At 43.9% G+C, this 16,326-nt stretch overlaps 1 protein-coding gene across 1 annotated transcript in view; it reads right to left on the reverse strand.

Moving 5' to 3' along the window:
* The window catches only part of magi3a (membrane associated guanylate kinase, WW and PDZ domain containing 3a), a 125,645-nt gene that overhangs the window by 35,651 nt on the left and 73,668 nt on the right, over positions 1-16,326 (reverse strand). The window contains exons 2-3 of the mRNA XM_037103028.1: positions 14,119-14,235; positions 8,321-8,440 (exon numbers count right to left, since the gene is read on the reverse strand). Coding sequence (XP_036958923.1) covers positions 8,321-8,440; positions 14,119-14,235 — 237 coding nt within the window. The remainder of the gene's footprint in view (positions 1-8,320; positions 8,441-14,118; positions 14,236-16,326) is intronic.

A 16,326-nucleotide genomic window follows, 5' to 3' on the forward strand; every position in this document is an offset into this window, starting at 1 on the left:
TGGAATATTAAGAATAATAACAATATAAAAACAGCCAATCTTCCAGCTGATGGTCTTGTTTGGTTATGTAGGTCACATAGAGGCATCGGTACTAAATTGTGACACTTACATAACCACTGAAAAGTTCCTTGTAGTACTATTAATAGATTCTTAACTGTAAATTGTTTCAGAATGAGTCATTTACTTGTCAATGGCTTGTCACTGTTATGCTGGCAGCAGACAGAAAGCAGTTTTCTTCCAGTTAATCTTATAAATTCAGTGTATTTATAGCTGCTTTATCGCCGGCACGATAGCTCATCTGGTGACGTGGAGGCTGCAGCGACGGCTGATGCCATCTCCTCCTCATAAGCGAGAGAGAGGGGGAGAAGAAAACACCGATCTAACCTGTCTGTGATCCCTGATACATCATTCTGCCTCATTAAAAGATGTCCAATGTCTCATTATCAGGACAAAGACCTTGCCGAGACAGATTCTAAAAATCGGTGCTAATGTGAATGGGGTGTCTGGTCACCCTTTGGCGACCCTGATGATGTCAGAGCGGCCACCTCAAATCCTCCACCTTAATTACCGCCTCAGATTAATAGGCTGCTCTCTCAAAACCAAAAAAAAAAAGAGAAGAAAAGCCTGGGAGCCACCATGCTAACAGCTCCCCATGACCATATGCGCGTGGTTAAAATAGACACCTGTTGATATGGGCACTGCATCAACACAACAGCATGCTCCGTGCTGTTAGAAATGTGAACAGTGAGCAGGAAACAGAAATAGAGCGATGGAGAGAATTAGTGTGATATCTTGGACGGAGTCCTTCTTCCCACAAGCCGGTCCCTAATGATGGATCAATTTCCCGACCTCTGGATTTATACAATATGCTGCTGAACCGCCGGTCGCCCACTCACAGGCATGTCAGCTACATGGGCATGTTGAGCAATTATGCGGCATACGTAACACGTATGGAAAATGTATTCAGAGAATTGTTCTGCACAGTTTTTACCATTGTAAATCTGGACTGTATGGAAGGGTAAGAATAGTGTTTGTTATGTGCCCGTTGTTGCATTGCACTCGAGCTGGCACGGACTCCACAAGCTTGTGTGAAAAACCTGATGACTCATTTTATCCCAGCATGAATTTACAGTAATCCACAAAAGCTTCATGGTTTTTTTTTTTTTTTTTTTTTTTTTCTTTTTCTCTGCTTTGGCTCGGCTTTTTCAGTCTTCAAAAGTGCCACCACAAATGTTCAGTGGGGTTGATCTTGGGTGACTGCGGAGTCCGTGACAGTCACAAGGACTCCACGGTCTTCAAGTGGTTCTGTCAAAGCTCTGAGGTGTGTTTGGGTTCATTATCCTGCCGCGGTATGAATGCTTCTCCAAAAAGACGCAAACCAGGAGGTGCAGCATGCCTCTGAAGCAGTACGAAATATCTCTTGGATTCTCTTGAAAGACTTGGATTCATTTGTAAATAGGACTGTTTTCCCCGTCATCCACTGTGAAAGTCTGGCATTTCTTAGCCGACCTCAAGTATTCGGCCTTGTTCCCCTCCTGAGAAGCGGTTTAGAAACAGCCACTCGACCACGACAAAACAGTCTTCTTGTGACAGAACTTTCGCTGACTGAAACTCTTTCCGAATCTTCGATGAAGTTGTTTTTCAGTCGCTTGGTAAACTGAGCTTGATGGATCCATCTCCTGATGCTGTGGTCACTTTGGGGGTCGGCCTGATCGTGCTTTGGACACAACTGATCCAGCTTCTGCAGAGCTACATGCACTTTGAAACCTCAAGTCTCGCCATGATTTGACACCACTTAGAATAACACTTTGACTTCTGACACCTTAAAGTTTCTGATTATTTCAAGGTTTGTTCTTCGGCGTGGTCGCTCACTGTGCATCTCGACTGGGTTTAATCTGCTAGAGGCTTGTTTGTGTTAAACAACAGGATAGGACAGCGGATACAACAATATTACAGCCCATCACAACAAATTCAACAATTTTCAACATCAGAGGCTTATGCAGTTTTAATCTTGCTTCCCTTTTGTCACACAGTGGCAGAATGACAAGTACCGGTCGTGACAAAAGGTAACACCAGCAGAAACAGAGCCCACAGAGGGCCGATCGTTTCGGCGTAGCGTTGTTACATTCAGGCTCTTTTTGCAGCTTTGTGAGGGTGGTGGGTGGACAGTGGAAAGCAAAGGCATTTTTTATTTTAATAGCCTGGGCCAACACTTGCTTGGCTCTGTCAGCGAATTACACAGTCATTCACTCATGTTACACATGCAGGGTTGAGTTTGCTGCCAGTAAGAAGTAGTTTTAATGTCAAAGGGAACTTGCTTCCCGTCGAAAGGGCTAATGTGCCCGGAGAAATCCTGAGCTGAAATATGCACCGCTAACCAGGAAACCAATGCATATGTACAGTGTGTGTGTGTGTGTGTGTGTGTGTGTGTGTGTGTGTGTGTGATCTGTCTCAGGCAGCAGCTGCCAGCGTATCTCCTCTCCGACTCGTGAGAATCTGAATAGCGTGCGAGTTCGACTGTGACCGGAGTTACATCTCCAGCGAGGCTCTCTCTAAAACCCCAATATATCCTTCATAAAAACTTTCATTATAAGCTGTGATTGAGGCGCTACGGAGAAAAGATTAATGCAGTCGCAGTCATTTAGCGATGTGAAATGCAAGCTAATGGATTTGTGGCGATGTTTTCAAACACAAATGGATATCGGCGACGCCCCCTTATGCTGCGGAGGGTTTGGGGGAAAAAACCTCTCATGGGGTTTTATAGTCTGGCTCAGCCGTCCTCCACCACCTCTCCCTCTCTCTGTCTCTCTCTGAACCTGCCAGCCACAGTCGCCGGCCCTCATTAATCATTGACGATGGGCTTCCACTCTCTTGGGCAGTGCCCAGTTTGCCCAGGCCTCATTGCTGAATGCCAGTGCCTCGGGCGGGTGAAGCCCATCTTGCGCTCCAGCCTTGGCTCGGGGGGCTCGGGCCCTGCTTGGCATGGATCCCCACACTTTACAAGCCAACCTTGTCGGCCCTGCATTCCTCCACTCCCTGTACTTGTGTGTGTGTGTGTGTGTGTGTGTGAGGTGCACAACTTATGACCTGCCTCTCATAAATACAGGTCCTTCCTAGTTTATGTTCATCTCCTCAGTCTGTGCACTGACACCCCAATATAAATTACCCTTCCTTCCTTACACATCTTTACTACCACCCTTTTTTAAAAATGTTCTCTTAGTAAGCTGCTCTCATCCATCCAAATCCTACCCTTCTTCATCCCTCCATCTTTTGTTCTGCAACTTTTCTATCCCAGCTATTTTCTTCTCTCAAGTTATTTGGATGTGTGCAATAAGAAAACTAATCCCGTGTTATCAGCAGTTCAGTCGTAGGAGCAGAGGTACTTCTTTCTAATCTTTCAAGCCTCTGTTTGTTCTCCAGTTTCTAGGAGTGGGCAGCTGTTGCTAGCTGGCGCAGCACCTTTTCACCCTCCCTCTGCTGTGACTTCTGGCCCGCTGCCCTGCCTCCATCTAATCCACAGCTTCGCGGCTTTGCTTCCGAACCTCACAAAGCCTATAATACCAAAAAAAGACCCCATTATAAAAATGGTTGTAGGCAATGTGGTCCAAAACAAGGGGGCGCGGTAAATGGTCATTTCTTTTCCAGTGAAGTCAAAGGGAATACATTTTGTGTTGCACAAAGGGGATTTCATCATCTTCTCTCGCTCGTCAAATTGGCACCTTGCAGAGTTACAACTAAGGACTGTAGCTGTCACAGAGAATGAAAGCGGCCTTGACTCTTGTCTTGTCTATAATTCATCTCTCTTTTTCCTCTCCATCCGGGCCTTTCTAGCCTCATTTGTGGTGTGCAATTTCTGTGCTTTTTTTTTTTATTCTATACTTCCCCTGAATCCTTTCAGAAGGCGACTGACCTATAATACTACCTTCCTAATAAAAGTAATGTTTCCTGGGTCTGCTCTGAGATCTCTTGCCAGATAAAAGGCCAGTTTTTTTTTTTCTCGCCACCGTCGCCAAGTGTTTGCTCATGGTGGGACTGTTGGGTCTCTGTAAATTTGAGCGTCAATCGTTAACATCTGTGGTGATTTGGCGCTACATAAATTAGATATACTCGACTTGCTCATCTCGCTCTAATAGACAAGACATCCATCTTAATACAGTTTCACTATTTTAAGCCTTGTGATGAACATTAGTTGATGTGTAACCACCTGACATCAGACCACGGTTCTCCAATGTTCTTCAACAGGCCCAGGACCATATTAAACATCTTAAACTGGGCCATGTTCAGCGGCCAATAGTCCTTTTTTCATTTTCATAGTCCTTATTTTTCCAAATAATATGATTCTCGGCTGTATCTACTCTTGAGTTGCAGACTCCCTGATGAAGACTCTGTCATCAGACAACAACAGGGCGGTTTCAGATTTTGTTGAGCAAGTTGGTTACTGAAAACAAAAGACATCGATCTGTGTGTATTATTAACTTCATCCACTGAGTTGCAAAATGAAATGGAATCTATTTTTTACATCTACCTCGTTGTTCTACTCTGATTATATCACCTCGTGATACAATGGCATGTGGAATACATCCCAAATAAATGTGACCATAACTTCTGGAATAATTAATCTACATTTCCATACTTCGACTTCCAGCTGGAATCTTTAAGTCAACTGTGGACCCTCCCTACTGTTGCAGAGACAGACACCTGCTTTCCTTGAATTTTCGCTCGTCCATTTCGGCTCCCCGTCTCTTGTCATGAATGATTCATGCTGCCGGCTTTTCTGCGGCGTCCACAGCGAGGGGGAGAAAATTGGATATGCCCTAATTCACATACATGCGTGCAACTCTGGCACACGTGCAAAAATCGAATTCTTGAAAAGTTTTCTGCACAGCGGAGGTAAAAAGTATTTTTTCTCACACCCTGACACTTCCACACCGTCCTGTAAAACCGAAGCTGGCAAACAGATCTCTTTGTTTTTCGTGCAGGTCAAACTTCACTCCACCGACGGCGAAGACCCGCTCGGAATGCAGAGAGCGAGACTGCTGGGGTCTGAAATGTAACGGATTAATGCAGGCGAGTAATCATGAACACAATTTTCCTCTTTTATGCTTGGTTGAATATTTTCTATAATATCGGCTTGCCGGAATAACTTTCCATTATTGGTGAGCGATATGACAACCAATCAGTAAAAATGCTCTTTGTCTCTGATATTGGCTCCAGCGGAGCGGAGGGAGTGAGTGTCACTCTTGGTTACAGATTAACTGTGGATACATTCAGCCCCTGTTGTTCTACAGGTCTGCAGGATTAGTCACAGCTGTGAACATGGCCGCCCAGGTCGATGTTTCCATTCGATGAGCCGCAGATACAGTAAGGCCTCGTTCAGATGGAGTCATGTAGAGGAAGCCAGGCATGTGAGGGAGAGACGGAGATGATTTAGGTCCGACTGCCTGAAAACAAAGGTTGGAACAGGGTGTGGTGTTCCAGGAGCTAGTGACTCTCAAAGTTCAGCTCGGTTCGGACTCTGTCCCACGAGAGGAAAATTATTTTGTAGCATAGAAACAGTAAAACACAGCAAAAACAAGAGAGGACACACTGTGTGCGCAACACAGGGCAGATTAATACAGGGATAAGTGTGCTAGGTTGCAACATGGGGCAGGTAATATTTATGTTAGGTATGTTTATCATATATAAGATCAACCGCAAATCTGTCCTGTTACACCAAAACCTGCATCTACGACTGACTTCCAGGCAGCGTCTCCTCAAATTCTTGCACCACCAGCCTGGCTGTGAAACGTCTGCCGAATTAAGAGGAAGGCCCGAATGATTAAGAATTTATCTGAGGCAGCGTTACATAAAGTTAATTAAGATGCTCTTACTTCAACAACTCACAAAATCGAGCAATTTCACAAGGGAATCTGGGGAATCGCCCTCCCTCTCCTTCTCCTTCATGTTGCTTTGACTGACAGTATGTTGGTATTCAAGATCGCTGTCTGCTGGAGTGTAAGTTGTTGAAACTTGTTGTTAACATCTATGGGGATAGAAGTTAACATGTCCCAGTGCTGCTCCCGAGCCAAGATTAAATGTACTTGCATGAAAATCGAGTCTCAAATCTAAATAAGTTAGGATGCTGTGTGAAACATAACTACAACAGAATGTTTCGACGTTTACTCAAAAACAGAGCACAGTAAATATATTTTATGTTCTACCTCGTCAACTTAATTTGTTGATGACATGTTGGGACAGGAGCAACGAAGGGCTGGGAAAGTCGGTAGAAGTCAAACTTAGGTCCTCAAAACTAGAGAGGATGTGACTGTCTTTCAGGCAGATGTTACAAAACGTCCCTTTCGTCGCTTGAGTGTTTCTTTCTCTTCGTCACCTCTCGGTTCATCTGTCGCTCGCAGGGCACAACATCACAGTACACTTTGTTCCAGAACAGGTTTTTTCTTAACCAAAATGGGCAAAAAGAAGTGAAAATGTGTAATAAACAGGCAGAAACCCCAGGAGGGAAGTGAAAAGTTTGCAGGAGGGGGAAAAAAAAGGGCATCCTCGTATTTGCATCCTGTAAAATGTCGAGTATCAGATCTGTAGTCAAGGACTAACTCACGGTGTGGAAATCATTCATCACGTGGTAAACATCTCTCTGCATTCAAAAGCTCGACGGTCTGCAGATCTGTGTCTGCATGAGAAAACTTCATCCAACAGTTTATCCGTGGAGACTCGGAGGTCAATAGTTTGGGCATTAATGATTAACTTTCTGCGGGGCTTCTGAATCTGTGCCTTCAGTACACATACAGTTGTGTTACGTTAAGCAAAGAAACGGCCGAGCCGATCCATTATTCATTCTGTTGACTGGTGCATAGGGTTCAGGGTTAAAGGGCCGTTCTCACCCGGGGGGGGTTGATACGGGACGGAGGGCGGAGGGAGGAGAGGGCTCTGACGTAGCCGTCGTATTTCTGGCACAGCGTGTTAAAAAGGATCAGGGTGAAGAAAATCACCTGGGGATTTATTATCTCCGGTTTCTTTCACAGTTACGGTGACAGGTTGATGACACGGGCGATGTGTTGACTTCACCTGATGACCTGCAACGGTGCACAACTCAGCGAATTCACACGGAACAAATAACCAGAGTATCATGAGGGGATTCATCCTCAGCTGCAGCCGGGTCCCCAGGAGGGACCGAGACCATGTACCCTGCTGGACTCTGTTTCTGTGAAGTTACTCTTGTTTCCTGCGTAAGCGTTATTATTGTTGTCTACCTCATTTTAAGAGTTTATCATCAGTTTTTACTCCATTTCGAGCTTGATTTGTGCTTATTTTTTATTATATTTTATAGACTTTTATGTACTGATCTTTCTACTTTATTGCTCTGTAGCTCTGTTGCTCTTTGCACTTTAAAGACTCTCCTTTTACATTCCGTTCAGCATCATTATTCAGAACAAGAGGTTGAGCTGCAGTCTCGACTCATAATCGGTTATTTCTTGCTGGAGTCTTGGTGAGAACATTAAAAGGCAGTAAAGTGCCGCATGACCGGCCGTTAGACTCAGGAATTTTGATTTCCCCTGTGTGGATCCGTGTCTTGGTGAGGCCGGCATCTGATTAGATCTGATAAAGAAGTCACCTGTGAGTCCACATGACTTCATGTTCACTCCTTCCTGAAACCAGGAAACAACGGAATCGTTTTTTGTTCCCGTCTTGGTCTCGACCAAGAACCGAACCGCAGGCGTTAACGGTGAAACCGCTAAAACAGACATGCAAATGAAATCACATAAACAAACAAACGGGACTGACTTGAGCTTTAAAAAGTGGTGGGATTTGTGCAATTAGGGGTTTGAACTGCCGCCAACGAGAGTTTTGGCACAGACACTTATCTGTGTGTCAGTGTTTTATGTTGTCTCGCTGTACAACAACTCTACTTTTCTACAAAACTACACCTGTCAGATTCAGAGCTGAATCACAAGTTTGATGACAGCTCTCAGTATTGACATCCAGAGACCACGTCCGCCAATTAGAAGGTCGGTTTGAGTCTTTGCCTCTGCAGTGTACGTGTCGAAATGACCTCTGGCAAAATACTGAACTCCCAATCGCTGTACAAGTCTCTGCCACCAGTGTATGAATGTGTGTGTGTGAATGGCCGAATGCTGACTCTTGTGTTGTACGGCACCTTGGGTGGTCGTTAAGACTAGAAAAGCGCTTTATAAATGCGGTCCATTCAATCAACATGCAGCCCCAGGTGATATACATTGGAGCAGGTAGCCAATAACTCACAGCAACACATTATATTTTCCATTCTGTTTTTTTTTTAAAGCGGTGTTGTGTTGAGACGTACCATCGTAGGTGCCGCTCTCCAGCAGCAGTCCACTTTCCTCCAGGTCGCGGAACTCCCCCACGCTGATGAAGTTGTAGTCCACTCCAGGAACTTCCCCCTCTCTGGGCTGCCGAGTGGTGCCTGCCAAACAGTGACGCAGTGTAAGACAGAGTGAAACAATCCCCCCCCCCCAAAAACAAAAAAACGAGCGGAATGAGCCATTAACTAACACACTGGGGGGAGCTGGAAGTGACACTGTATTCAGCATGGCCCCCACAGGGATACGATTCAAGTCCAAATACAGAACTCAGGGGTGCATCTGTGTCTACATCATGAATAGTCAACAGAGCTGGGACCACAGAGCTACGAATTCATTATTAAAATATGAAAACGGAAGAAGAAAAAAAAAAAACAAAAACACACACACACACGCAGCCGTGACAGCAGCACAGCTGTCAGAATACAGAGCAAGTGTAACTGATGCTAATGATAATGAACAGGACCTTAATTGCAGACTTTTGCTTCGACTTCTGTCTTTTTCCCTTAAGGATGAAATTAAAGGCCTTATGAATGCAGTAATTAAACGAGGAGAGTAAGAGGAGACGGTGCATTAACGGATTTAATCTAACCTCGTGTTGACCTCCTGCATATTTGTTAAATAATTAAGATACATTTATATCTGCCGCGTGCATGAACGAGGCGATTTCTCCTCACAACCCCCATGCATTGCTTTAGTTTCCATGGCGATTTAATATGTATATATATATATATATATATATATATATATATATATATATATATATATATATATATATATATATATATATATATATATATATATAAAAATATATACATATATATATAAGTGACTAAACATAGTCACTAAACAGATGCAGGCGTGACCCGTCAGAATAATGCAGTTCAATAAAAATCTTGTTTGTGCCAGAATTCTCTCTCCGCCAGAAACCGAAGAAAGATTTATTTGAACTCACACAGTTGAGTCACACATTAATGCTCAGAGGGCATCACTGTCATTTCCACTAATATTATTCACAACAGCAGCTGAGGAAGTATTCACGTCCTGCAATTAGTAAAAGTAAAAGCACTACAATGACGCGCTGCTCTTTGCTTTAGTAAAGTGTGTGTAATGAAGAGAATGTACTCAACTGTTAAAGTACTTGATGTAGATAAATATCCCCAGTGATTGTCACACCATCATCATTTTTTATAATTCATATCAATCAACTGAATTTTACTATCGTTGTCTAGCTTTCATGTAACAAGTCAGAATAATAAGGAGAGGAAGTAAAGGTAGGAAAAAGCGAAAAGATTCATAGTACCTCACATCTGCGCTTCACCACTTGTTTCCAAAGATTTCTTTCAGGTTCATAAACAAATTCTAACTCTCCAAGGTCGCGTGTGTGTTTTGTCTCCTTCTTGCCAGCTGCGGTGGTCAAGGTCAGTCGCTTCACGTCTCAATTGATCTTGAAGCCTCATCAGCTCCAACTTTTCCATAATTTTCTGCCTGTTTTCCACTATTTTATTTTCCTTTTGTGCCTTCAGCACAGTCCCACTGCGAGAGTAAACCTCCGCACAGTTCCTGCAGAGTTCCAGCCATTAAATATTAATCCAGCATAAGTGCTGCATCTGGAACAGGAGTCATGTTTTGCCCTGTTGATGCTCTCATCTGTGAGACACAGTAAAACATATTGTTATGAAAATGATTTCACGCTCCCCGACGTGCCGAGTCTGCTTACCGTCATTTCAGATGTAATCAGGGCTCTCACAGTACCTCAGCTGAACCGCTCTGCTATCTCTGCTGCAGGTACACGGGGGGGATTTTAACTCTGAGCTTAATGGGAACCTATCCCCATTCTTCATTTTCTTTCCTGTGTCAACATCCACCCCGACTGCAGTGTGAGCCATCACATCTGAAACAGTTTAGGCTGTTGCAAAGACGACCTTTTTTTCTATGTTGGCAAATGGAGCGATCGGAGGGAGACCGGCCGAGACCACAAAAGAAGGAAATGTGAGCTTGTTTTTTTTGGGAGAGGAGACAGGGAAATGTGGTTATTTTTCATTGTTCATACCTGAAGATTCTCATATAAGTTGGATCAGATTTACAGCCTTCAAGGTTTCAGCTGATGTCTCAAGTGTAATGTGATGACGCGCAGAGCCGAGAGGATTTTTCAGAGCGGGGGGTTACAGCTCACAAAAAAAAAAAAAAAAAAGGGAAACAGGGATGTAAAGGCTTCAGATGCTATCTGCACTGATGTGTTCTGGATGGGTGGATTCACAGAGCAAAGCATCCCATCAGCCTCCACACCTGGGCAGATGTGAGGGGAGAGCATTATTACGACCCAGTCATGTGAGGAGAGACTGCTAAGAAAAGTAGAAATCTAGCCCGTTATCCGAGGAGGAGCTCTGGGACGAGGAGCTTTTGAAGAAAAAAAAGACAAGAGGAAGATTTTGCTGCCGTTGTCTCGCAGGAGACGAGTGCACGGTTTTAACTTCCATCTCGTGTGTGTTTTCCTCACAGGTCTTTTTCTTTGAAGAGATGAAACAGCCTCATGAAAATGGAATTAAAGCAACGAAAAAGCTAAGAAGCGCTGCTAGCAACCAGGTCTGCAGGGGTTGCCGTGGCTCTAAAGCAAAATCTAGCTCTCTAGCGTTGATGTGTGAATTCTATTTTGCGAGTTTCCCTCTGAAAGCAGGTTGAACACCCACTCTGTGAGCGACCAGAAGCCAAGCGACAAGGATTAAACCAACGTCTGCTGATTGCATCTGAAACATTTCAAAGAGAAACAAAAAGGATAAAACAGTGATTAGACACCACATACTGAAGAGCCAACTTTTAATAAAGTGAAGGAGATGATGAGGTACCGTCGGCTTTAATGTCTGATGAGCACACAGTTAATCAGAATACTATCTTGGAAAAAGGAAAATGGCGTTGAACGTGCCAGTATTTTGTTGATTCCTCCTCCACTTGTGTCTCTTAAAACGTTACTGTTAACGATTGTGGCCGAACAAACCAAGAGAAGACCGATAACAGCGGACGATGAAATGGAGGAATGAATGGAGTTAAAGGTTATGGAGGCGTGGCAAAATGGACAAATGACATCACACAGGCGACACTGGATCTCCAGGAAGCAGCGAAGTCCGAAATCTTCGAGATTTCCACTTCAACTTATCAGTGCAATAATGCCTGTTATCAAGTGCGTATCATTATTTGCATTCATCACAAATGATTACTTAACTTGTCCAAAAGCTCACATATACTGGGACTTAAGGTTCGATTTGATTCAGCTATTGATAAAAGCCCTGAAATCAAGTGAAAAGGAGGCCGTGTGGGAAAAAATCAGACTCAAGCGGTTCGTACTGAGGCTTCCTGTCCTGCATTTATACAATTTATAGGATAAAAGCGACCTTTTTATGCCGTATGTAGAGAGAAATAAATTTATCTGATATCGTGGGCAGTTTTTAACATTCACTTTCACTTTTTTATTTCTGCCCAGCAGCTACGTCAATGCAAAGCTGCCCTCTTTCTCTTGTCTCAGTGGCTTAAAAACTTAAAAGGACTCCTCTTCAATCTTTAAAAAAAAAAAGAAATCCCAGATTGAAAACCTGAGGCCCTTTTCGTTATACTTCCCACTATCCTTTCTTGTGTGTGTGTTTTTTTTTTTAATCTGGCAAAGACACTTAGCTGATTTCCGTGCTGTGATGGCTATTAATGTCCATGGATTGATAGTAGGAAAAGAGAGGTAGTCGGTGGAGTTTAGGGGGTCGAGATTCAGGAACACTTTCAGGATATCATGGAGCCTTGAACCCCTGGAAGTGTGACACTTAATGAAGCCTCGCTGTGTGTCGTGGGATAAGATGGAAGTCATGCCTCTCGCACTCCGAGCCGCCATTCGGGCCGCTGTAATGAGCGCAGGCATCATGCTGTAATGGCCATTTAGGCTTCTCGCACGGTCACTGCGCCTCAGTTTGCTGTGCTAAGCCACCGGCGAAGGCTGGCATGAGCAGAGCGGACAGGAGACATATGCTGAGCCACTGAAGCCAGACTCCAATGTCTCGCTTGGGATGCGCTGTGGCACGAGAGGTTTTATTTTATTTTTTTTAATGTCTTCAATGTCTCTCCGAAGTAGATTCAAATGTTCTGAATCGGGTGAAATGCGAACATGATGTGTGCCGTCAGAGCTTAAATGACTGTAATAATCTTTAAGGTGATGGAAGCTGAGCACTTGTGATGTAAGAAATTGAGATTTTGCTTCCTTTTAATGAGAAACCCCAACGGACGCTGGATTTTTATGGTTTAAAGCTGAGACAGATATCAGGATGTAAGAATACTCAGATATTCTTTAATATACAGAATAGGTACTCTACATAAAATCCCTCGAACGTGGTTACCGGACACTTGAAAACACAGAGATATGTGCACTGTGTAATGGAGGCCACCTGAGGAATTCACACTCCGAACCACTAGGGGTCAGCGTATCACCAGGGCAACCGCTAACTGCTGCTAACTGTAGCTGCCGTTAGCGAGTTAGCGCAGTCAGCAGAGCGGCTAGCAGCTCCAAGAATCACGGGGAGAGCTGGTGTCGGAGATCTAGCAAGGAATGTTAGCAGGGAGTGGATCCAAACCATAATGTCAAACCTGGTATTTATGTTTTAAACAAAAATAATCTTACGATTTGCACCTTTAAACTTCAACGCACTGAAACAATAAACCCGGGAGTTTATTAATCTTAAATGTTTTGTGAAAAAAAAATATATCTGGTCTCATATTGGATGCTGATACCAACATATCTTTCATAAGAGTAGCTGAACACTTCTTCTAACTCTTAACACTTCATATAAATGAGCAGCTGATGAGCACAAAGGCCTCATAATGTTTTTTTTTATTCTGTAACCGGTTGATACATCTCTCCTCCGAACCAGCGCACGGATTCGTTCAGCAAAAGATGAGAAAATAGAAAAAAGAAAGTTATTATGTCCTGTAAGTCATTACTGCCCTATTGTACTATTTAATGCAACTTCATAATATGCCTTTAAAAATGTCATAATGCAGAGCTTTCTAAATGCTAAGTGAGACGGATAATAAACGACGTCTGGAGAAGTGATAAATAGCACAAAATGTTGTTGTTGTTGTTTGTTTTTTTTTACTCAGCTGTGCAGCCCAGAGAATTGCCGCTGCTCTTTCATTTACGCCTGTTGGCCTTGTTGTCCATTTAAAAATCAGCCGGGTATAAAACCTAAATCTTCTGTCCCTGTTATTTATTCTTCTATTGGAAACAGGAGCAGCCGAGCGCGCTCATAAAGGAAGAAGTAAAAAAGAGAGAAGAGAAGCAGCACTCTTTCACACCTCTAATTGTGAGATAACCAAGGTCAGAGAATAATCCGAAACTGAAAAAAATATAAATCTTCTCTCCTAATTCAATACTTCATGTGTTCAGCCTCGAAAGTCATTTTGGTTCAATTAAACATAAAAACTGAGAAAGTGTGCCGTTCTCCTCGATTCCTCGAGACTTTGTTTAGTACGAGCCCCGAAGACTTTTTTGTACTCGCTGTGGGTAACTGTAGCTTTTGTATATTAAAATCCACTCAGGTTTTTCCGGGGACTTCAGAGCTGTTTCAAGCCTGAGAATGAGCGCTGCATAAGGAAAAAAGTCTAACCATGCAGGTAAGAGCTACAGGTGAGAACAGACCAGGCTCCATCTGGAGAGGTCAGGGGTCAAACGAGCAGAGCCCAGACAGGAAGAGAGAGAGAGAGAGAGAGAGGAGGCTGAGGCGCTCAGGTGTGTGGAAGCTATACTCACAGGGAATGGTGCGCAGGTACAGGTTGTCCCTGATCACCTGCTGGAGCTTATGGTCCAGGGAGCCCTTCTGAAACTGCAGGCTGAGGTAGTGACGCAGATCAGTATTCAACACCTTACCTAGAGGGAAGGAAAGAGAAATTAAAGGGGGTCAGTCCAACAATGAAATCACGTACCCATCTGCACGCCACTCATTTAAAAAACACCCACTCTGATGATTTGATCGAGGCAATAAAAAAAAATAAAAGACGGGTCCTTGTCTGGACAGCAATTACAAGCACCTGAGAAGGCTCGGCGCTAAAGTGGCGAACATGGTTTACTGAAGGGACGAAACACTAATTGGGCTCTCTCGTTAAAATCCAGATGCAGCACGCATCGCAAAAAATGCGGTTACACAACGGTAGGTCCGGCGGCAGCATTTTGAGGTAAGTCTGAGGAAGTGTAGGAGCTGCAGAGTCACACAGACACACAGAAGAAGCACAGAGTGAACTCCCTTGTGTTTGCTGTAGTCGTACGCTTCCTGTGTGTGGACTCCAGCTGTGGAGCTCCAGCTCCTTCCTCGGGAAGGGACACGCTGGATTTGCTTTCAACGTGGCTTCAGTCACACTCTGGGAATCTATTACCAGCACTCCCTCCTCAAAGCTGCGGAGCCGGAGCGAGGGAGGGGACACAATTAACCCGAGCACTATCTACAGAGAACGTCATGTTGCAGTTGTCATGACACAGCACACAGCAGCCGCCACAGTACTTGTTAAAAATCTCATTTCGTGTTCTACATCTGTTTATTCTCTTCTCTTCTCTCCTCCGCGGCCTGAAGCAGCTCTCCGAGACCTGAACGTGGTCGTGTTCGCCGTCGACGTCTGTCTGGATTTTCTAACATGAAGGGTTGAGATCCCGTAGATCTTCTCCAGATCAGCTCGTGTTGACCCCAATCAAAATCATTCAGGAGTCAGGCTGTGAGTTATTTCATCCAGACTCCAAATGAGATCTGTATTAAGCTACTTTGAGGGAACATCAGTCAATAACATGAAACACCTCTCCCAGCAAAACACCTACAGAGATTTTAAATGCACCGTTTTTTTTTTTTCTCCCATTGAGTGACTAAACCCGGCTGTCGGCTCATCTCCTGATGAATATTTTATCGTAAGTGTGCCAGAAGCTTCTCAATTTCACCAATCTACCGCTCACTTCAAAAGTCATTGTAAACTTTCTTTGATTTCAGTATGAATCGTTTCTTTTTTCCAACTCTATTCACCGTATACACAAGCACGAAGCATTCGGCGTTTCGAACGAGTGGCGGGATTCAAACTAGGAGAAAAACTGGCAAGAATAAAACTGAATGAAAAATAATCATACCGCGAAGCAACGAAGAAAGATATTCCCACAGCAAAATAAATTAACGTTTTAAAGAGAGGAGCGGCCCACGCAGCCCACACGCAACTGGAGTTTTACTCTGAAACTCTTGAGCGGCAGGAAGTACTGAAGGACAGACTTGGCTACCGGGGGAATTAAGAAAAAAAAAAAAGAAGAAGAAGTTATCGCCCACCAAATTCAAAAACCTTTCTAAATCACATGAAAGTTTCTCTGAGGGGGATGAAAATGACGACGACTGAGAAGTCGATTCTCCCCCTTTCAACTTCTGCCAGAGAGTGGTGGTGGAAACATTTTTGGGATAAAAGCATTTCCAGTCTCTTAGCCTATTTAGTGTTAGACAAAACTCAATGCTTTTGCTCTGCAGGCACACACACACACACACACACACACACACACGCCACACACACACACAGAAACAAGCTGAAAATTCAAGTGATTTTTGGAATTCTGAGGCTTTCGAGTGCGCCTGCTGCTTTACTTAAGTCGAAACAGTCCAGTAACTGCAGCACGCCAGAGGTACCCTAGTGAGGACCTGGGGCCAGCAGAAGCATGGCTCCCCATTATGTAACTCTATAGACTTTTTTACTGGCAGAATGAATGAGAGGAATTTAGGTCAAGGAAACAAAAAAGCTGGGGTCTGGCTACACATCGCAACTAGGAAGAAAAAACAAAAAAAGCCCCCACAAGCCTGCGGTCCATGTTCCCAGAAGCTATGAGACATGAAAAAAACCTCAAAACACACACACACACACACAAACAATACACACATCCCATTCAGCGTCAGATCTGTTCACATGTTAAAGCGAGCCGGAGTGTTTCTGCCTTCATCAGGGCTGT

This window comes from Acanthopagrus latus, chromosome 7, assembly GCF_904848185.1.
Source record: "Acanthopagrus latus isolate v.2019 chromosome 7, fAcaLat1.1, whole genome shotgun sequence".
Classification (NCBI taxonomy): domain Eukaryota; kingdom Metazoa; phylum Chordata; class Actinopteri; order Spariformes; family Sparidae; genus Acanthopagrus; species Acanthopagrus latus.